A 24,966-nucleotide genomic window follows, 5' to 3' on the forward strand; every position below is an offset into this window, starting at 1 on the left:
TAGCAATCATATGCCTGGGGAAGGAGTGGCCTGGGTTCGATTCCCGTCGCAGACGTGAGGAGCTTAAGGATCTTCCTCAGCCATAGCCAAGATAGCCGGTCTTGGGCGTGGACAGCAGGGTTTTTTCTCCAGTTTATCTGTGGTTTTTCATCCCGCAAACCGGCCCCGTGAACACACGGATCTACAGCAATAAATACTTAACCCCCAGGATGGGGGCTCAACTCGCCCCAATAGGAGCGGGGAAGAAAAGGGAGGAAACTCCATATGAATAAATAAATAAAATCTATAAAGCGAAGATCTAATCCTGGGAAGCTCTATTTGCCCTGAACTCAGCTTACTTTTCTATAAGTTTCCCAATTCCACGATTTTTCCTAACCTATGTAAAACATTTTCACCTCTATATTTGAGTTTTTGATCGAGTATTATCTATTCAAGATACCTTTTGAGTTTTCTGTTGAGTATTATCTACTCAATATATTTTTTGAGTTTTTTTTTTCGATAATTTTTTGCTATCTCAAGTATTGATATCAACTCCTGACTCATTCTTCTTGAAAATTTTCTACCACTGTTGTGTCATTGCTTATCGTTTCATTTAACAGTCTTTCAAACAAATTATTTCAGACATCCAGAAAACTCTCGTCCCTCAGTTTTCATGTATCCCTTTATAATCACTGATTCTTCCCTTTAATATATGCGTTACATTTTAAAGCTTTCAAATACCCTCCAGAACATTTTGCCACCTTCATGCTCCATTTTGATTCCTTTTTAAAACTTCAATAGTTTTCATTTCAGTATGATATTCAGTTTTATCATGCTCAAAGCTAAATGATGATCACTTCCTATTACAAATTTCCAATATAATTTTGTATCCTGAACCAGCGTGAAGTTATTCACCATTAACAATAACATAGTCAATGAGACTTTTTCTTATTTCTTATGTCTTCTCTCCATGTGAATTTGTGCCAACTTTATGTGGGAGAGAACGAACTTGATTAATAGTCCATGTCCTGAAGCAACACCCTACAGATGCTTACAATTATCATAGCTGTGCACTTTTATCCAAATTCTCACGAAATATTTCTCTATCGTAGTAGAGAAATACTGGTATTCATTTCCTACTCAGCTGCTTAAAATCTCCAAGGAGCAACTTTTCATTTGTCTTTATATCAGCTGCCATCCCTAATAACTAAAAAATTCCTCCACTTATTTCCGAAATAAAATAGAACGTTATGTTAGACCATAGACACATAATAATTCTCGTTGTCTAATTCCCCATTTAGATGTTTACCGATATCATTTTCTTTTTTAAGGTTGCCTGCTATTCAAGAATTATCTTCGTCTTTAGTACTGCAAACCCTAGTTACTCTTTATTTTACCTTTTTTTTTTTAGCAATTTTATCTAATTTTGAAAATGAAAATTTCAATTTTTTTAAAATTAAAATCAATATGATGGGCTTCGTATGCACGCCTTTATAAAGTCTTAATATGATCCTGGACAGTATACTTTTTGGGAAAAAATTACTCTTTTCTTTCTGGTTTTCCAAATTCAGTTTATGAAATCTCGTTTACTTGATCTTTACAAGTTTTTTGGGGGTTTTGGTAATATGATATTTCATATTTCAGAAATCATAATAATTTGTTTTCAGTAGCTTTAAAAATTTCACAGTGAAAATTAATTTTCAAGAAAGTCAAACCATGGAAACTAGAAAATCAAATAAATATCGCTGTTTGAAACTATTACGAAATAATAAATTGCCAGTAAGAAAACACTTTTTTTGCTCCCAGCAGTTATTAAGGTACTGTTAAAAACGCATAGAAAGTCAAAGCTATTTTAGCTTCTGCTTCTGTGTCACTGATGGAAACATTTTACACGTGCAACTCAACGTTGCTTTTAAAAGATATCAAAACATTCATCATCCACGTGGTGTTGTTTAGCGCGCGATTATACATCATCTATCCCATAAGTCTACATTTTGTTCTATATACGCATGCGTCTTCTGCCGGTATTGTGTAAATATGGCGGAGGAAGCGGGATATGTTTAAATTCATTTAAAGAGATTTTGGGAAATTTTTCCCTTTCCGTAAACCTGTATTTACTCAGACTGATGGCAGAAAGTAGAAGAATTCAAAATGTGTCATCCCGACAATTGATTCGTGAGAAAAGGACTAAAGGAGCACAACAAACACACCGCTTTTATCTGTCACTGGAAGAAAGTTCCGACCGATCGTGTCCAGAATTCTCATACGGCGAGCTTGTGAAAAGCAGCGTTTCGGTAAGAGAATGGATTCGCTAGCGTTGTGCTATATCTCTCGAGGTAGAGCTAAGCTCAGTCTAGTACGAGCCTGGCTTCTCTCGTTATCTTATTCAAGGTGTCCCGCTCTAGTTTTATAAGTACTTGAAAAAATAGAATGATGTTTTTCGTTCATCATCAAACTCAGTGTAGTGATGAATATAGCAATTAAGATATGAAGTATTTCTTACACACTGTTTTTATTAGGGTTGGTGATTTAGTTAGATATTCCACGAACGGCTGGTTGTGGTTTATCGTCAGTACCCTGTAGCCAAGCTAATATTTTTGCTTCTGAGTAAGCTACGTACTTGACGCCATGTTGTGATCTATAAATGACCTGACTGTCAGAGCTCCATTAAGATAACCTTTATCGAATAAATGATGAAAATTACATATATATGCTTTTATGCATTCTGGGGTAGATGACTATTTTAAATACTTTGCGCTTTAATTCAGCGAGTTATCTTTTTAAACACAAGCGAATAACCGATAACAAAAGGATTGAATTCATAGCTATCACCAATGGCTCTATATGTTTTCTTGTATTATAATACGTTACACGATTAAATAATTATCGTAGGTTTTCCGTTATTTTATTTTCTAAGTAAATTAATGCAGTACCTGAAGAAGTTTCTTTGGGTGTTCCATGCGCAAACCCAGAAAATGTTTGAATATTATTATCGACTAAAAATTGTTTAGGTTAAAGCTTTGTAGAAGGGATTGAATGAATGAATGACTTTGTTGTTTTGAATGTATTTAAACGAAATAAGACGTGAGTGGTCCGATTATGATTTATTGTTTTAATGAATATCTCATATGTTTTAATGTAGTTTAATTATGATGCGAATTTCTTCAGGTAATGTGATATAAGTTTGCTTGCTGCTATTTTCTTCCAAATTTTGATCACATTTTACATAAAACGTTGTGTATTTTATATAAATGCGAAATGTATGCGAGGTTATTATTCAAGAAAGATTAAGCGATGCTTAGTGGAATTCTGGGTAAGCAAATTGCTATAGGTCACATTCGTGGTAGTGTAAGCAAATAATTAGCCGTCCTGTTTTTGCGATAGAAATATTTTTAATAAAAGTATGAGCAATTGTAGGCCTCTCGTCGTTTATTATTAATTAATTACAGATTTCACGACGAGTACTAATTAAAAGTACTAGTCATGTAACTGTTATTACTATAATAAATAACAGTTTATTTATTATTAATAAAATGTCATTAATAATAAACTTTATTAATAATAATAACAGTTTATTATTATTAATCAGTTTTTCACTTATGAATCTTCATTTCATATTTTAATTTGCGTTTCTTAAAAAAAAAAGTGGCATATTATTTACCTCAAGATTCAGTATTTTTTTCCATTATATCATAGCTGTGTAAGACAAAGGTGAAATATTCAAAGGATTAAACCTGCTATTTAATTATTTCTCTTTATGCTGTATTCATTCTATTAAATATTTTATTATGAGAACTGCTTTTTCTGCGCAAAATGATCATATAATAGCATTGGGAATAAAATTGTTACTTTGTTTTTAATACCCCCCCCCATTTTCAAGTGATCAAACTTTCTTATAGAAAGCTTGATCACTTTGTGTGTAAATTGATTTCACATCAGTTGTTTCATTTTCCTGTAATGCAAAGCACACTTATTTGCAAACATGTATGTTGCACAACATTATGGGAAGTAATGCTACCCAAACCAGTTTCTTTATCGAGTTATTGTTAAAGTGAGGGAATTTAACAAAGGGGATTTAAGATATGGGATTCAAAGCACACGTTGCATTTCAAATTCTTTAAATATTGTTATTAGTAGGCATACAACATATGAATTAAATTATTAAAAACAGTAATACATTTAAATGACATTTTTATCAGAAATGTATTTCAGTTTGATTTTAGCATTTATTCATATTTAAAGTTTTTTTGTTATTTACTACTCTTTTGTGATTTTTATTTTATTTTTTTTCTGTTACTTGTTGAAATTGCTATGTGGACCTAGCAAATGATGTTATGAAGTAGTAAAAATTAGTTTTGCCTTGAAAAGAAAGCATACTTGAGAAAAGGCTGAAAGGTTTTTATCCACTCTTCTTTGTTAATTAAAAAAAAAACCCTTCCTGGTTAGTAACATAATAACAGATGCAGTGGGATGTGATGGTTCTTGTTACCAGAAAAATGAAAAACAGCTGACATGCACCACATCATTCCTGCTGCTCCACAATTTATCATTTTTATGAAAAACTTGCTAATCCACTACCCCAATCATTACTTCCAGTATCATTAAGAATCACGTTGCTAAATTATGAGCCAGTGTTGTGGCAAACATATTTTTGAGAGATTATAGTTTTTAAGTTATCTCTTTTATTTAAGTGCAGATTCAATTGAAAAATGAGAAACCAATGTATCTGATATGATTAAAATTATATATATAAAAATTAATGATTAAATTGTTTAATTTTTATTCAGTCATAGAAAGTCAAAAACATATGTTAAATATTTAGAAACCAGACAGATAATGAGTAAAGTTTATAAAGTTGTATCTTTTAGTCTAGAGCAAGGTTTCCCAAACTTTTTTTTCCATGGCCCAATTATTTTAATGCTTCATCTTCATGACCCACTAAAATTTTTATGATCAATAGGTAAAATGAAACAGATTTGAATGTTCATAGAGTTACTTTTCAGAACAAACGGACTGTGAGATGGTGACGCGGACGGAGTGCATTTTTCATCTCTATTAATTAAATTCTTTATTCATTAGTCCCAATTACTTCTGCGCAGTTAGCCTAGTGGCTATGCGCTTCGCAACCATATGCCTGGGGAAGGAGTGTCCTAGGTTCGATTCCCGTCGACGACGTGAGGAGCTGAAGGATCTTCCTCAGCCATAGCCAAGTTAGCCAGTCTTGGGCGTGGACAGCAGGGTTTTTTCCCCAGTTTATTCTGGGGTTTTTCATCCCGCAATGCAGGCAAACTGGCCTTGAGAACTCAACACTACAAGCCATAGGATACATCGGTGCATAAGGCTGACCACCTTATCCTGTAAATGGAGTGAAGTCCGATGATCAATGGACCCTCGACACCGCAAGGTAAAAGAGGGTATAAGGAAGATGATGATAGTCCCAATTAAACGCTATTTACTCGTATTTTAGAGTTTCATGGAAAAAAGAATACCTAAAAACGAAACACCTAGGTTTTCGAGATTTTTTTTAGGCCACCCGGCATTTAGCCTTTGTGACCCACCATTTGGGAAACGCTGGTCTAGAGTAATTAATTGATATATCACTTGATATGTTTGCCAATACCTTTTTTGCTTAGCACTGTTCTGACTGATTTAGCATAGTTTCATTATTAAAACATGTCAATATTGTTTTTAAAAAAGAATATAATATATAGCACATGAATATTTTAAAGAGGTATATAGTGCCTATTGAAAATATTTCTTTTAAAATCATTCAAAATTTTATATTATGAGTGACGGGTTTTCTTCAGTAAGCTTCTGATTATTCTAATCTTCTCTAGACCGTAGGCCAATTCTTCAGGAAATAGTTGTTGTACTAGTCTTTACATAATTCAAAAGTTTGAACAGGGTGTTACTTGTCAATTATACTAGCATTTCTACATTGAAAACACGTTGCTTTCCTATTCCATCCCTTCTAGGCTGAGCTGCTAGATAAGAATCATTCATTCCATGCTAATCGTCATAGAGATTGGTGTTTTTCATTTCATTTCTCTGGATCTTAGGTGTTAGGATGATGATCCTCTCTAACACCTTAAATTCCAGATATACACACACCTGTAATTTAAAACCTTATTCTTATTATCTTTGTGAACTGCAAAATTGAACCTCCTTCTACCTTTTTTTTTCCCCCGGTTAAAGCTACCATTAACTCCTCGAACATTCTATTAAAATGGAATGTTCCATGTGGTTAATGGCAACTGTGTTTTAACACATGATATGTCATGGTGCTGTTGCTTTATTTATATGAAGTTTATGTAATTCTTCATATACCTCCAGCTTGCACTATGATACCCTCCTCTACTATTCCTTTCTCATGCAAGCTTGGCATGATATTACCCTTAATAGGATGGGATGAAATATCTTGATGAATTGGTTGTTAGCTTAATTTTAGAATAAGATTACACTGGGTTTTTTTTAATGATTAATGAATTTAATGATAAATTATGCCAACAAGTTTCACCAACTGAGCTCTTTTGGCTTCTTCAGGGCATACAAATGGTAAGGACGCTCCTTCCCCAGGTATATGGTTGCGAAGCACACAGCCACTAGGCTAATGCGTGGACCTCCAGGATGAATTAACTCATACATCACAGACCCTGGTAAACAACAGCTATCCAAGAAATTTAATTAAAAAGATTCTTCATAGCAACCTCACACAACAACAAACTAACAAGACTCAATATAAATCCTCGATTGCCATCCCTTATGCAGGAACAGTGTCAAAAAAGATTGCAACACTCTACAAACATTTTGATATTAAAGTAACTTTCAAACTGATCAAGATGATCCGAAACATATTAAGGTCACCAAAAGACAGCAATGTCTTCTTCAAATACACTGGAGTATGCAACATCCCTTGCTCTTGTGGTCTAAACTACATAGGTCAGACATCAAGAAGTCTTGAAATAAGAAAAAAAGGAACACTTAAGGGATGTTAAAAACAACAGAATAGATAGTAGCCCTCCACTTCAACACAAGCCACACCATTGAATGGGACAAAAGTTCCATGCCTTATCTAGAAGGAAATTTCCGGTGTCGCAATTTCAAAGAAACCACAGTGGTTCTCCGTTCTGAAAGCAGCCTAAACAGAAATCAAGGAATGATCATACCCAACATATGGAAAATCTTAATAAGATCACTAAGCTTGTCAGAATGTAATTTCGCTGCAAACTACAGAGCATGCACACACACAACAATAACTAATGAAACATGCTCTATGCATATGATGTTACCCATCTTTTTAATTTTGTTATATTTTATATGTTTGTTCTATGTACTAGCGACTTTGAGTTGTCTTTACCGTTTGTATGCCCTGAAGAAGCCAAACAGCCCAGTTGGTGAAACTTGTTGGCATAATTTATCATTAAATTGATCAATAAAAAAACCCAGTGTAATCTTATTCTAAAATTAAGTTAGTGGCCAAAAAAAAAAAAATATATATATATACTCGCAATGCTTGTTAGCTTCTCAACTATATCCTCTACACTGGTTGCCTATATACCATTTCAGTCAACTTATAATATCCTCCCATAATTTTTACTTATTTCGGCACATTATCAAAAATAGCACTGGAATTCTTCTTGGTTTCCACTTACGCTTTTCTTACAATCAGTCACCTTCTAGGCCTGTCTTTATCCATTGATTATTGCCTGCCTCCATAATGCCTTTTCCTTCTAGTTTAATTACTTAATCTTGACATTCATTTTATACCCATCCTATGTTATTTCCTGATATTTGAAATACAGACATTGCTGATATTGTTATATATTTCTGATCCATTGTCCAACAGCATTGTGATCACCTTTCCATCTAATTCCTCAGTCTATGCTATTGTGCCATGCTGTTAATTTTTTACCCATCCTCTGTCATTTTCTGATATTTGAAATATAGGCATGTCTGATCTTATATATTTCTGAACCATTGTCCAACAGTATTGTGATCGCCCTTCCATCTAATTCCTCAATCCATGCTATTGCACTATGCTGTTTAATAGGTTTGCAATGTTCCTCATACTTTTCTCACAAGTCCTCATATTGGGGTGCTTCCCATTTGATTGCTCCATAGTCAGTTTCACTAACGGGATGTAGAGATTTGATGTTTCATTCACGGTTGTATCCTCTGATACAGTGATGTGTGATCTTTGCTACTTGCTGCCTCAGGTAGTTGTCCTCAGAAACTGAAGGGAGGGGAAATAATTTTTTCTTGATTTTTTAGATACGACTCTTTATTCTGACCTTCATTCTCATTGCTAAAGTTCATATAGGTCCTTTTTATAACCATTTTTGGTTAAATGTCTGCACCATTTATCTCCATCTATATCCATTGTGAAGGTTTTCCAATGCCAACATTCAACTATCTCCACTATTTCATCCTTCCATCTTCTCTCTGATTATTCATGCATTCATTCTCCTTCATATGGATGCTGCTGTATGATTGTTATAGAAAATTATTAAAGTAAATATCATGTTGGATACAATTTATTCAGAAAGGGTTTGTGTAGGGTATTGCTAATGATCATAGAGGAATTCAATCCATCGATTTAGAGATACCAAATGGTGGTGGTGGTGGTGGTGGTGATGTTATGAGATAGAGGCCAGTAGGACAAAATATGTTGTTTCTGCTGTACAAGTCAGGGTTCCTCTGAAGAGGACTGTGAACTGAACAGACATATAAACCTTACATATTCAAGTGTGATTGTCATCATTGGTGATTTCAACTGTGGGGATACAGATGTGAGAGAGAAAGGGAGGAGAGGAGAAATCACAAGACAACGGAAAGAGAATTTACTGAGGGATAACTATCTTAGAGAGAGAGAAAAACATATGGAAATCAGACTTGCTATGACTACCTTTTGCATTGTGGATAGTCATATCACTTAATCATGTGGAGGTTTTTGTTGTTAAGAAGTTCATTCGAATCATTCCGGTTTTGTGACCACATTTTTATCAAAATAAACTTTTTTAAAACTAAACAAGTACTAAAAAACAAACCTGCAAGTTTCGTTAGTCGTCAGACTAACATCTTCAGAGGTAAAGATAACTAACAGTTTAAAGCACAAACTATAAGAAATTACAAAAAAACAAGTTCATTTATTGGTATTATGAATATCAAAAAAGTTCGTTAAAAACCGAATAACGGATCTACACAACCGTTAATACGTGTTAGCCGGAAACAATGCTATTTGATGTCGCGTTCTGTGGTTCACTTTCACTCTGTCCGAGGTCTGAACTGGATAAATTTTTAATAAACGCTGACTAAACTTGATTTAAAATTAAGCCTTGATTTTTGTTGCCTTGTGTAGGAATTTTAATCATATTTGCTGCCTCTTTGAATTTTCTTGTGAAATAGTTTTTATCAATGTAGGACATGTTTGTTCTGTCCCAGAGTACATCATGACCAGTAGAAGCTGTGTGAAATGCCAAGCCAGACTTATTTTTTCTCTTTTTTTTGTACGTCCTTTTGGTGTTCGCTCATGTGGATTTCTCCCGATCTCCCCGTCTGGCCTATGTAGCAGATGCTACAGGAACAGTGAATATTATGAAATCCTGGTTTTTTCATTGGGTGATGTGGAGATTTCAGAGGATGAAGAGATTTTGATATTTTTTCATGTGGCAGGAAAGTCACTTTTATGTTATACTTATAGAGAAGTTTGGCTAATTTATTTGTTGCATTTTTGATATAAGGAAGGGTGACTGTGTTCTTGAAGTCTTGTTTATTTAAGTTTCTTGTAGGTGCTGCATTGAGAATTTTCTTAATTATCTCTTTTAATGTTCATAATACCAATAAATGAACTTGTTTTTTCATAATTTCTTATAGTTTGTGCTTTAAACTATTATCTTTACCCCTGAAGATGTTAGTCTGATGACTAATGAAAATTGTCGGGTTTGTTTTTTAGTACTTGTTTAGTTTTAAAAAACAATCTTTTTTTAATAAAAATGTGGTTACAAAACCGGAATGATTCGATTGAGTCATATCACTTGTTTAAAAACTCTTTAATAGATTTTTCACCCTTATGAATGATGTACAGTTTTTTGTGCTGTTTGCTAGTATAACATCTGTTTAGTTCATTTTTTTTTAACATCGTTATCTTGCAAACAACAAAACATTGTCTCTGAAAGGTAGTATATTGAAATTTCTTAACTATATTTTAAAAAGCTTTAGCGTTGTTATGCCACAATAATCAGCTTAAACATATAATTAGATATATTTTATATAATTTATTTGCAGCTGTTAGTGTTTTAATAGTACACTTTATTGCATTTAATACATTGTCTCTGCTTAAAACTTTAAATATTAGCTTTTATATGGGTAAAAAAAAAACAAGAAATTGCTTTAAATGCATGCATGCATTTAATGGCATTTTAAATAGTCATAAATTGACAAAAAAAAAAAGTGAAGACTAATGGATGTTTTTATTGCCTTAAAAAGAATTTCTGTATGATTTAGAAAAGGTATGTTGAAAAAACATTCTTATATACATAGGAATGTTTTTTGTAACTTTCCTACTTGTCATGGACAAGAAGATGAGCAATTTTGTTTAAACAACAAGTTTAGTAAAGCTGGTATAGTAAGAAGTTAGCTGAATAAATTTATATAGAGTAAGAAAAAAATTTAGTCAAAACGCTAAATTAGTGTTTTGGATCTGAGAGCTGGGTTAGAAATAAAACACTTGATCAAAGACTGGAGACTACAGATTGAGAATTCTGAGAAGGATTAGTGGAGTAAACAGTAGGCATCAGTAGCAGTATCACATTAAAAAATGAGAATGTTAGGAAAGAACTTGCCATTCTTTGCATTCAGGAATGTGTTTATAGAGCTAATCTCAGGTGGTATGGCCACTTAAATAGAATGGGAGAAGAAAGATTAGCAAATCAAGTGTCCTTTGCCAGATGGCAGGAAAAAGACCCAGAGAAAGACCAAGATGTAGATGGATTGATATAGTAAATAGCATCTTAAAAGAGAAAAATATGAGAGCTGATGATGTGTGAATTGACAGATAACATATTAATTTGGAGGAAAATTGTTGATCGGAAGTCAGTAATGGTGTAACTTATTAATGTAGTACAGTGGTTCCCAAAGTGGGTGGTACTGCCCCCTTGGGGATGCTGGAATGATCTGGGGAGGGCAGTAGTGGCCTCGTGAGCAAGAGGGGAGGCATTGAATTGAAGTAAAGGGATGGTGAAAGTATAAAGGACAAAAATTAGGTGCTGACAAGAAAATTTATCATCAAAAATTTTGATGATATAACTGCGTATAACGTAAGTAAAGGTCGTAATGGTTGTTTTATTTTCCAAGGAAACGTTCAAAATGCAAGTTACAGCCAATCATCATTGAAGTCTGGTGACAGGTCTTAAACAGGAAAGTGTTGGAGGGACATGCACTTTCAAGTGATTTGAATTTTACAAGTCCAGTATGCATCAGCAGGAACGTGCGCATGTTATGACTTGTTCACTGTATAATACTATAAATATGAGAGACGTATGTAATCAGTTTTAGATTGTTTCTGAATTGTGTGACAAGGTTAGCAGTTTGATGTATTGCATATTCATTACCTAGAAAATTGTTTCCTCAAGACATCTCCCAACTTTATAAACATTGTCTCAATTTAAATTTCTTCAGGTGGAATGGAAAAATCTACAAACAACTTTCAGGCCTTGCGATGGGAAGTCCTTTATCTCCTCCACGTGCAGACTTATTCATGGAAAAGTTTGAAAATTACATCTTATTACATTCGGATCCTAAACTGTCAGTGTGGTGGAGATATGTCGATGACATATTTATAATATGGAAACATAGTGTGGCAGAGCTATATGATTTTGTAACTTCCATAAACTCATTTCAGCATAAAATCAAGTTCACCTTAGAACTTTAAAACGAAGAGAAATTACCTTTTTTGGACATATTAATTACAAAACAAATGGACGAAAGCATTTGTCTTAATGTGTACTGCAAGCCGACCCACACAGGTCGTTATCTACATTTCGCCTCATTACACCATGTTTCACAGAAATTAAGTATTATACATATGCTGAAGAACAGGGCGATCTCTATTATAAGAGATGAAAAAATATTAACAAAAGAATTAGATTTTATTCTCCAAATATTAACCAACAATGGATATCCAAAAAAAATAACAAAAAGAATACTTTTCTCCAACCCCTCTTCACAGTAAATCCAGGACGCTCATTACAGGACTTCAATTTCCATTCCTTTTGTTGGCATACTTTCACAAAAACTCGCTAACCTCCTAAGGTCTCCTTCAAGCCGTTTAGGACAGTACAGAATATGTTACACTCACCTAAAGACCTCGATGCTTTCGATAAACACCCAGTTTACAACATTTCTTGTTCTTGTGGCCTGAATTAAATCGGACAAACTTCATGAAGTTTAGAAATAAGATAAAAACGGCACATTGGAGACATAACAACAACAGAGAGGATCTGGTTTAGCATTCCATTTTTCCAACACTAACTATTACATTGAATGGGATAAAAATACTGTGCCATACATAGATCACTACAGCTCTCGCAACGTGAAAGAAGCCACAGTAGTAATCTGCTCACAAGGCAACCTGAACAAAACCAAGGGATGATCCTTAACTCATAAGATCTCTCCACAAATCAGAGTTTAATTTCACAGCTAATTATATGACACACCGGCTTTACAATGACTGACCAAGTGCTATCATCCGTGCTCCACGTATTGTGTAATGGTTCCTATGAATTTGATATTTTTCATTTTTCAGTTACGTATTGATTCGTAATCAATATTTTAGCTGTTATGTGTATTTTCATCTAACCCAGAAGAAGCCACCAGTTAACGTGGCAAAAGTATTCAGTTATTAGTTGTTTCAAATTTCCGACCAATTAAAATCCAATTTTCGGTTATCTTAAGTATTTAGTGGTCGGAAAAAACATTGATCATTAGTGATCTCTGCTTGTGTAAGTATTGTCAAACAGGAAATTGAGGATAAGAATAGAATTTTTTTGTGTTTTTAATTTATGGATTTAATTTAGGCATTAGTGAGAAATAATTGGCTAATGATGATATAGTTATAGAGATTGAATTCAAGAGATAGAAGGACAAAATGGGAAAGGGGGCTTTTCTAATGATGGTTTGAAGAATTTAGTCCCACCCTCCCAAAGTAGAAGTGCATTTGGGAGGACAGTGATGCAGAGGGAAGTTGGTTTGTAGCTGTCTGGAATGAGATAGAGATAAACAGAATGAAATATATGATTGGTTGCTGCTATAATCTGGGGGATATAAGAGAGAATGTAGTTGGCATGCATTGTCGAATTATCACGAGTGCAGGTTGAGTAATTATTATGGGTGATTTTAATTATGAGAACATTCTCCCAAACATTGATTGGGAGAATGTTCACTTGGAAGGAAATCAAATTTATACAGTTGATAAGTTATCTAAGAGCATGTAAGGGAGGGGAAAAGAGATTTGAAGGTGTTAGACCTGGTAATTGCATCAGAGAACTTAACAGTGACCAATCTAGCTGTGCTGCTTCCACTTGGGGAAAGGGGAATGTTGTTTTGACCTAGGAGATCTTTACATATGCGAGATTTTCTGCATGTGACTGGTATGGTAAGGAAAGCCAAAGCTAATTATGAGAGGAAGTTAGCTGATGAAACCAAAAGAAATACTACAGAATTTTTTTTTGCTATATGGCAAGTAAAAGGAGCAATGACCATAGAAGGATGACTTTAATACTCGGGAGGTCGAGGTCGTAATTTTGCAGCGTAGGACGAGGTATATCTGAGAGATGCATTCATTACTAGTATGTGCTAAAATGCAAAAAATTATAAAGAACAAATACTGCAAATATAATACTTGATGGTACAAATTAAGTGAATATTGAATCCAACATTATTTCATAGCCGAATATAGAACCTACAGGAGTTTTGTGTCAAATATATATAGAAACTAAAAGTTTCGGCAGACACAAGCATAAGTAGTGCAACTCATTGCAAAGGTGGAACAAGCTACAGATGACTTTGCAATGAGTTGCACTACTTATGCGTGTCAGATCTACCGCTTGGGTCGCGGTAGATCTGACAGATACTTGCTTATTTTGTGACAAAAATTTTTATTCTTTATATTTCTTTGTTTCAACAATTTCTAGATTGTAACTGAAAATAAATAAACCATCATGTATTACTGAAATAGAGAGCCAAAGGCTTATTTTTATCATACATATCCTCTAGGAGATGTGCTTTACATTTATAGAAAATACTAAAGAATAAAAATTTTTGTCACAAAATAAGCAAGTATCTGTCAGATCTACCGCGACCTCCGCAGGTCAAATATCACAAATCTTTGCATAACACGTGTTAAACCAAACTGACAGCAACAAAAGTGTGAAATAGCACTCATAATATACTCGCACGCTGCTACTCATGACCTTCAACCTATACAATAGATAGGTTAAAGAATATTCATGTTAACAATTAGCATGTATCTGTCAGATCAGATTCGACCTCCCGAGTGTTAAAAAAAGTGCTAATGGCAGTAAGATAAAAGCAAATCAAATAGTTGAGTTACTAAGTGATCATTTTGTAAGGGTGTACCATCTTGGTTGTGATACTGTGGTGCCAGATGCAACACTGATTGATGGGTGAATAGAGGTTGAAGAAATGGAGAACAGTAATGCAAACACTGCCATGCGATTAGAATGTCAAGATTTGCTTCAGCATTGCCGCTGTTCTCTGAGTCATATTTATAACCAGGACCGGCACATAGTGTTTTTCTTGTGTGTGCGATTAATGTTCGGCGCCTTTCCAAAAAAGTTTATTTTGAATAAAGTGTGAATAAAACGAACAGGAAATGAAAAACAAATGAAAACCGCTTTACAGTATAATGTTACCTACGGATTAGTCCTGCTTATACAAATTTTTTTAAGTTATATGAATTTTCAAAATAATATAAAATAGTAATATAAAGTTAAGAGATTTATTCAAATATTCTTTACATTAATTTTGCATTAATAAATAAATTAATTTTGAAGATTCAACGAAAATAGATAAGAGAATTTTACAAGAATGTTTGGTCTCGAGAGTTTGCCGATTATTTTGTGTCGCTGATGCCCTAACAGCTTGCTAATATAACAGGCTCAAATGTTGAGAAGAATGAGTTATCAGTAGTAAGCCAACTTTTAGGGCCGGACCACATGCATCCGATTAAAATTGGGATACGGCCCTTACATGGAACTCAACAATTAATCATAAGTTGATTTATGATACATCAAAAAATAAAGAACTATTTTAGGTATATTTTCGTAAATTTTAATCAAAAATTACAGTGATATAATTGGGTCAAGGATACAATTTCAGAAATTATTTGTTTGTTTCCGGAAAGATCTGAAGGGGCCTGAACAGAAGACGACGTAAATTCATAATTATATGTACCATTCGTTTTTCATTTAAACTCTTATCTCGTATTTTTTGACATCTTTTAGGCGCCTTTTTCTTCTGCGGCGCCTGTGTATATTGCACACTTCACACACGCCACCAGCCGGGCCTGTTTATAACCCTTGCTATGTGATCCTTGAACTTCAACTTCCTGTCTACGAAAACGCCTAACATCCCTAGCCCCATCAGTCTCTTCAAGCATAATCCCACCAATATAATGCACCATTGGATATCTAATCACATCACAGTGCATCACTTTACATTTATTAACATTGAAATGACAGCCATTTTCACATGCACATAATTCCAACCTATTCAAATCATTCTGTAAGTACTGCATATCAGCAGCTCTCCTGTTTATCCTTGTCTATCTTTTCATCATCAGCAAATAGTTATGTCACATGTCAAATCCCTCCCACTGTCATTAATGTGCAGATTGAATAACAATGGACCAAGGACTGATCCTTAAGGCACACCACTGGTTACCTTGAATCTTGCAGATTCACCCCCCCCCCATATACCACTTTTTGATATCTGTCAGTAAGCTATCCTCTTATCCATGCCAATAGTTTATAATCCAATCCATATTCTCCAATTGATGCAACAGTAGTCATGCTGTATTCTGTCAAAAGGCATTAGCAAGATCCAAAAATATAATGGTGTATCCATTCCCCTTGTCTAACTCAGTGGTAGCATTATTATAGGATGTGAGCAAGTTGCTAAAACATGACCTTCCCTTAATAAACCCATGCTGTTCATTGTAAAGTAGAGATTCTCTGTCAACCCATTTCTGAACATGAGTCCTAACCAACTTTTCCAAAATCTTCACCAGAGGTCCTGAGATAATTGGATACATCAGTCTTTGCACCACCCTTGTGCAATGGGATTACCATACATTCTGGCAGCCGCATCCCCCATCTCTAGGAAATTATTAGACAATTTTCCAAATAGCCTACATTGACATATAATCTATAAAGTAGGCCTAAATATTCCAATCATAAGAATAGTATTATAACCTAAGTGGAACTTTCTCAAAGCCGACTGGAATTCTTTTAAGAAACAGGTTGATACTGTAATAAGATTTATCAAGCCCACTGTAAAAATTACAATAGATTTGTTAGCATTATTATTGGTGCTGCCAAACGAACCATTCCAAGAGGTTTTAGGAGAGATTATATCCCAGGCTGGAATCGTGATAGTGGAAGACTGCATAAAGAATTCTCTACTAATAATAACCCTACAGTAGCCACTCAGCTGCTGAAGTCTCTTGACAATGCTAGAAAAGACAAATGAATTAAAACAATGAACAATTTTAATTTTACTCATTCCAGCCAAAATGTTTGGTCCCTGATTAGGAAGCTTGACCCTAATACAAGGACTTCTGGTAAACTGCCCGCCATAGATCCAAAACACATTGCAAAGCATATAGTTTCGGTGGCTAAATATTCTCAAGATAGAGTAGCTACGAAAGTTTGAAAAAAAAACTAAAAAATCTTAAAACAGATCTTCCACCATCATCACTATTTCAGACTTTCATTTCCCAGGCAGTTAACTCATTGAGGACTGGGAAGGTGGCTGGACTTGATAACATCTACCCTGAATTCATTAATTACTGTGGACTGTGGACCAGAAACTATTAAATGGCTTACTGGTATGTATAATAATATCCTGGACTCTGGCATGCTTCCATCAATTTTTAAAAGATCTAAAATCATTGCCGTCTTAAAACCTGGCAAAGACCCTACAATTGCTTCCAACTACCACCCTGTCACCTTGTTAAGCATCTGCCTGAAACTGCTCGAAAGAATGATATACAACAGAATTTCTTCAAGTATACATAATAGAACTCCACAGGGACAGACTGGCTTCAAACCTGACAGAAGTTGTCGTGATCAAGTACTGGCCTTGACAACCTTTATACAAGAATGGTTATGAAAACAATTGAAAACAATAGCGGTATTCATGGATCTCTCTGCTTCCTATGACACAGTGTGGAGAGAGAGGGGCTCTTATTTTAAAATTCCTAGAAACTCTCCCATCACCAAAACTAGCCAACCTAATTAATCAAATACTAGCAGATGGCTGAATACAGGTATCTCTCAATGAATCCAAAAGTAAATTCTTTAAGATTAAAAATGGCCTATCTCAGGGATCAGTTTTTGCCCCATTGCTCTTTAAGGTATATATTAGTGATATCCCAGAGACAACATCATGGAGATTCATGTATGCTATAGGAGAGATGGACTTCTATTTGGGTTTTATATAGGTCAAATTTATTTGAAAGAAAATACCGACAAGTTTCACCAACTTTAGCTGTTTGGCTTCGTCAGGGTAAAAAATAGATGTAAGACAACTTAAATACTAAAACTGTTACGCTAAAACTATAAATGAAGGAAGAACCAAATACAATTGTATTTTGACAAAAAACAGAACACTTACATCATATGCATGGAGCATGTATGATCTCACTTGTTATGTAGGAACTTTCTGTAATTGGCAGCAAGATTCTGGCATGTTTAAAGATCTTATGATGGTCTTCCAAATCTCAGGCAGAATTAATCCTTGTTTTTTTCTATTTAGGTTTTGTTTTGAATGGATCACTGTTATGGCTTCTTTTATGATTCTGGAGTGGAAACCCTCCTCTAAGTAAGGCATAGAGCTTTTGTCCCATTCTATGGTATGGTTTGTCCTGGAGAACTGAAAAGCTAACCCCAATTTGTCTTCTCTATTATTGTTTTCGTCTCCTATGTGTTCCTTTTTTCTGATTTCAAAACTTCTAGAGGTCTGACCAATATAGTTTAAACCACACGAACAGGGGATGTTGTAGACTCCGGCATGTTTGAAAAAAGGATGACTGTCTTTTGGAGATCTTAAGAATTGGCAGATGGTCTTTGAAGGTTTAAAAGCCACTCGTATTCCATGTGGCTTGAGGTGTGTAGCAATCTTATTGGAAACTGTCGAAGAAATTGGAAACCTTCAAAGACCATCCACAGTTCACTGTGGATGGAGTATATGTTCACTGGACATCCACAGATACCGAATGGTCACTCCGATGCTCAGTGATGTGGCACACCAGGCCTCGCCATGTAGTCCTGTTGTTTGCTTTTCTGGAGACTTCAACTATGGACCACTTTAAATCCGATCAGATGTAAGGTTTAAATCGGATCAGATGGGAGATGTAAGCATCTCTTGCATAAATGGAACTGGTCTGATACTCCAAACTGTGAATGCAGAAGCGGGATCCAGACTCTCAATCACATTGTGCTTGAGTGCCCTATCTACTCATTCTCAGGTACTAAAGAGGACTTTATTAAACTGACTCCAGAATCCCTGGAGTGGATCCGGGATTTGAAGATTAAGCTCTGACTCCTGATTCTTAATTTTGATGTTTAATCATTTCAACCTATTGTACCCTTTTTAATATGATTTTTATAATTGTTTATATGCTGTTTTATGTAATATGTATGTAATATCCTGAGACCTATACATCATGCGCTAAATAAATAAATACCATACATTCTTTCCATTCCTTTCCATCAGTTCCTATTGCAGAATTCTTATTCAGTTTGTGCAACGACTCTAATACTTCCTTCTCATCGACATGAGTTTCCTCATACGGCAAAGAGGTAGCAGTGAGTCACCTGCATACCATCTGCATTCAGTAGAGTTATTCTTTTAAATTCATTCATTCTTTTACTTGTAGCATAAGAGTAGAATTCTTTTGGATTGTCTTTAACTTGCAGAGTCAATTTCCTTTCATACTCGGACTTAGTTTTCCATGCAGCACTTGTGACTTCAGTCCTGCTTCTTATAATTATTGTAACTGACATCATCTTTATGTATGCAAAATTCCTTCCACGTCATCTTTTTCTTATGAATTTCTTGCTTAATTAGATTACACATCCATTTCACTTCTATATTTATTCTTCTAACTTTCTGATATCACATCAATTAAGTATATTTTAGACACTTCCTATGCACTGTCGATATCCTTCCAATCCAACAACTGATACCATGCCACAGAACCCAGCATACCCCTCAAGTAGTCATTATTTCCTGCTTTGTAGTTCAGTATGTAATCTTTTCTGAATGGAACACTCATAAACTTACTCACTTCCCATGTACTGCATGATCGCTGTAACCAATCGGAGTCAGAATAGTTACGTCTTTAACTGAAATGTCCTCTGACACTATAATCAAATCTAACACTCTTTAAAGTTGAGTTCCTTCTGTCACATACTGCTTGATGAAATTGTCTTGAAACAGCTCAATAAATTCCATTTCATTCTTCTCATGCGATTTCATGAGAAGAATGAAATGGAATTTATTGAGCTTCCCAATCAATGTTTGGATAATTCAAGTCCCCTATTATTTACTAAAATAAAGAGCCAAAGACAGATTTAATATCCACTTAATTTTTATAAAGTCCTCCATTATGATTACTCTTTTTGCAACTATCATATTTATTTGTTCATTCTTTCTTTGTCACTAGCACCTGATCCACCAGGTCTGTAACAACATCCCACAGTGTATTTAATCTTTTTAGAATCTACCTCACACCAGATGGCTCAAACTTATTGCTACATGATAAATTGTTACTAGTATTGCAGTCATAGGTCTCAACTCTTAACTGGATTCAAGACATTTGATATTATTAGTAGCACCCCCCCCCTCCTCTCCCATCCTGTCTATCCTTCCTAAAAATGCTGTACGCTTTGCACTCGATACCAGTTAGTACATCTTGAGATTGCCAAGTCTCACTAATGCCTACAACATGAGGTCCCAATGTATTAACCAGGGAAAAAACTATACTTCGTTGTTTCTGATACTCTCAGCATTCATGTACAGACATAATAAATTACCTGCATGCTCTTTTGCATACACTCGTCCATGGTCTGTATGACACATGTTCAACAACTTGCAGATCCCTGTTCTTATCTAGTTCCTTACTTATATAGACATCATTACACATGCTTGATAGGTCTGAACTTCTCAAGTTGTGGTTCTGACAAACAACTGGAAATTATCCAATTGTTTGTCAATGATGCAAAACTGGTAAGAGCAATAGTCAGTGAAGGTGATGTAGAGATTCTGCAGGATGACTTTAATAAGCTGGCAATATGGACAAAGGTAAATGACTGCCAGTTTAATGTGGCCAAGTGTAAGTTGATGAACTTTGGAAGGAAGAGTTCACATGCCATGTACTATATTGATGGAACTGAACTGCAAGAAGTACACTGCTTGGAAAGAAGTCAGTGGACACTATAGTGTGAGGAACAAATAGTCATGGTGCCCACCTTAATAAGATGTAGGAACTCCTTTCACTGTGATGACTGTAGCAATTGCATGGAGCATACTTTTCACAAGCATATAATAGCAATCAGCGGAAATTTTGGAGCATTCTTCTTGTAGGCATGAGGTCCTGGATTATTATGGAGTGAACGTCCCTTCACTGGCCTCCACAGAGCCCTAGCTTTCCAATTCATTTCACAAATGTTTAATAGGGTTGAGATCAGGGCTCTGTGGAGGCCAGTCAAGTGTGGTGACATTCTTGTCTACACAGTTACATCAGCAGCCTTATAACACTATGCATTATCTTGCTGAAAGAGACTGGTTATTTCCATAGAAATGCCACGGCTTTGCATTGTCCAGAATGTTCAGATACATCTTGGAGTTCAATGTTGAGGCCAAATCAGGGAAAAAATAGGACCATACCATCATGCTGCCACTTTAAAATTTCATAGTTGGGATTATGCACTCTGGTAAGAGATGTTCACATGGCACCTGCTCATCCACCCAGTAGAGAGTGTAGCGTGACTCGTCACTCCATAACATGGCTTTCCAAGCTTCCATGTCCCACTATGTGCTTTTTGCACTACTGAAAATGCTGCTGCTGCTGTATGTTGGTTTGAGTAATGTGGGGGCTTTCATATTGCTGCCCTACCATAGAAACCCACGTTCTGAGTTTTGGTTCTGAATATTTTTGTACCGATTTGTGTTCCAGTTGATGCTTGGAACTCTGCATTAAGCATGTCGACTGAGGAATCATAGTTTTTACAAACAGTAGCGAACAAATTAATCTGAACACTCACATTTTAAAGAAAAATAAAAAAATAAGTACAAAAATTAAACTCCAACTTTACCTAACTGTCAGATTTTTAGGGAAAGACAATGTATACTATAATATCAATTAAAAAAACCTTAATTAATATTTCCTATATTTCAGTAATGTTATATTACCATCTTCAGGGAACATAAAAATAATGATATGTGCACACAGGCACTAATACTGAACAAATATGACTGAAGTCTGTCCTAGAGTCCTAAAAGGTGCCACCTAGTGGGCTAATTTGGGTAGTTATCTTGGCTGATGTTCTAAGAATCAAACTTCCCATATTTGAGGCAGTCTCATGCGTCCAAATTTGTTGAGGTTTGGGAAGTTTTTTAGAGCTAAGGCCGATTCCAGGTGTAGTAATACTTGCTGCGGTGTAGTAAAACGGCTTTCTTCCAGCATATCTTGTGGTGGGTGTCCAAAGCATGGTCAGCAAGTCCCGAGTGGCTGTATTGGTGGAAACTGATATAATCCTTATGTTCAGATATCCTGATATCCGAAGCAGGCAGGACAGCTAATATCAAGATATCTGAACATAAGGATTATATCCGTTTCTGCCAATACAGCCACTCAGGACTTGCTGACCATGCTTTGGACACCCGCCACAAAATACGCTAAAAGAAAGCCTACACCGCAGCAAGTATAAATATGAGAGATTATTCCTGGAATCAGCCTCAGCTCTAAAAAAAAAAAAAAAAAAACTCCCCGAACTTCAACAAATTTGGATGCATGAGACTGCCCCAAATATGGGAAGCTTGAATTCTTAGAATATCAGCCCAACAGCCAAGACTCCTACCCAATTTAGCCCACTAGGACTGACTTCAGTTGTTGTCTTCAGCCATATTTGTTCAATGTTAGTGACTGCATGCACATTATTTTTATGTTCCTTGAAGATGGTAATGTAACATTACCAAAATATAGGAAGTATTAATTAAACTTTTTTAATTAATATTATGGTATACGTTGTCTTTTCCTAAAAATCTGACAGTTAAGTATCACCAACTTATAAGTTTATCTACAAGAAACCAAATTTACCTAGTAATTTATATGTGCTCCTCTGTTCCAAATAAGTTCATTAATTCACTTAGGCATGGACTCCACCAATGTAGAACATATTTTTTTTTTTTATTTCTGCATCTCAAAACCATGCTTTTATAGTGGATTGTATTAAGTTATCCTTTGTATCACAATTTAACTTTCCAAGTCTCTTTTTCATTATGGCTCACAAATTTTCTATTGGGTCAGGAGAGTTACCTGGCCACTGTAAAGCAATTGGATATGATTTTTGAGCAACTCTTTCACTTTTTTTTTTTTTTTTGAAGTGCAGCATGGAGCGATATCCTGTTGGTAAATGAGTTCTTTGTCTTTCTGGATTTGTGACTACATATCACCCAAAACCTGTGATATGCAGACCTCTTAATTGAGTAATTACTAAATTTAGTTCCACCCATAGAATCAGTGTGTTGTAGATTGCTAACCTTTTATAGGATATCATAAAGAAAATTATGTTTCACTATGCATTTATTGGAATATGCAGGTGTGAAGAATCAAGATTGTGCTTGGCTATAGAGAATTGAATAGAATTCACCAGTATGTTCAGGACTAGTTTTATCTTTATTACACAAGACTTCTTCAGCTGTAGAAAAGTAAATACAGCAGCTTACCTAAAAACTATATATATACAATATTAGAGAAGATTCTGATCATTTAGGTGATATCTTCTCTTCACCTGGTGTGAGATCACTACCCTGCATCATCAGTTGCCTGAAATGAAAAAAAGCTTCCATATTGGTTTCTACAGTAGAATTTCTGGATTATCTTAGTCTATCTACACTACTAATGCACTATATGTTTAGCACTTTGTGTGTGTGTGTGTGTGTGTGTGTGTGTGTGTGTGTGTGTGTGTGTGTGTGTGTGTGTGTTTTGTCTCTTTCCTTTCTGTCTTATTGTAATATGAGGTATTAGTCATATCATGGTAGATATTTTAGCTAAAATATCTTTTAGCTATGTTTTTTGTGCAAAGTTTCTTATTTAATTTTCCGAAGAATGGATTACAAGTAAGGAATAATTCCTTTGGAATTATTCCTTACTTGGAATACATTGTAATAAATGTATTACTATGTATTCCTTTCTCTTTTCTCTGTTCTGCGAAAGACACTGTACCCTGAAGGGTAGTGTCTTTCGCAAGAAAAGAGAAAGGGAGGAGGAGTGCTGCTGATGTTGGCATGGGAATATGTCCACATAAACTAGACATCAAAGAGGGGAAATTGTGGCATTGGTTTTGAGATAGTGTGGTGTGAGGTGGATGTTGACAGGAGGAGATATGTAGTTGGACGTTGCTATAGGCCAAGCAATGTAGAGTGTGGCGATGAAGAAATGTATAACAACTTCGGTTAGTGAACAAGGAAAGGGCGATTATTATGGATGATTTTAATTATGACAGTACAGATTGGAATGAAGAGATAGCATTTGGGAATTTGAGTTTAACAGTAAGGAAATAAATGCCTTTTGGGAACTGACAAAGAAATATATAACAGCATCAGCTGTTATATATTTCTTTGTCAGTGTGTGTGTGTGTGTATATTCACACACACACACACACACATTCACAGCATCAATGTTGTGAATGTATTCCAAAAGTCAAAAAAGCTGAATGAGATAGGTGTAAAATGGATGGTGAGGGTATTAAGCATGAAATCTAGAAGAAGGCACTTTGGAGGCAGCACAAGATGAATAATGGTAATAATCAGTTGCATGAAAAGTATAAAGAGCAGTCCAGGAGAGTGACTTAATAAGGACAACAAAAGTGCAGTATGAGCAGAAATTTACAAATCAGGCCAAGAAACACCCTCATGAGTTTTTTCAATATGTGGCAAGTAGATGGAAGAATGATTATGGTAAAATGCTGTTAGTGGATGAAAGTGTGAAGTGAGTGCTGCAGAGGATAATTGAGATGTTCAGTGAGCAGTTCATCAGTGTGTGGAAAGGCTTGTGTTCATCGCACATGTTGATTGGATTTTAATGGTATAGATGCGAACACAGATTGATATCAATCTGTGTTCGCTTCTATACCGTTAAAATCCAGTTCATCAGGGTGTTTCATCCTCAGTATGAAATCAGAAGCTCAAACATAGAGAATGAAATGAACTGGATTTCATTTCATTCTCTATACTTGAGAATGAAATTAAATCAAGAAGTAAATGAGAAGTTAAGTAAGCTGGATGTCAATAAGGCAATAGGACATGATGATATATCACCATGTGTCTTGAGGGAATGTTCTAGGGAGTTAGCATCAGCTTTGGCTTACCTGGTTAACAAGAGTCTTGCAACAGTAAAAGTCCCAAAGTAGTGGAGGGAAAGCAAAATTGTTCTACTTCACAAAGGTGATGATAAGGCTAAAG

The 24,966-nt window shown here is 35.2% G+C and overlaps 1 protein-coding gene across 1 annotated transcript in view; it reads left to right on the plus strand.

Moving 5' to 3' along the window:
- The first annotated feature begins 2,052 nt into the window (after window positions 1-2,052).
- The window catches only part of LOC150104247 (uncharacterized), a 260,544-nt gene continuing 237,630 nt past the window's right edge, over window positions 2,053-24,966 (plus strand). The window contains exon 1 of the mRNA XM_090396434.1: window positions 2,053-2,273. Coding sequence (XP_090252560.1) covers window positions 2,106-2,273 — 168 coding nt within the window. The 5' untranslated portion in view covers window positions 2,053-2,105. The remainder of the gene's footprint in view (window positions 2,274-24,966) is intronic.

The sequence above is a fragment of the Typopeltis vanoorti genome, chromosome 8 (genome assembly GCF_054136105.1).
Source record: "Typopeltis vanoorti isolate ZY-2024b chromosome 8, IOZ_Tvanoo_1.0, whole genome shotgun sequence".
Taxonomy (NCBI): Eukaryota; Metazoa; Arthropoda; class Arachnida; order Uropygi; family Thelyphonidae; genus Typopeltis; species Typopeltis vanoorti.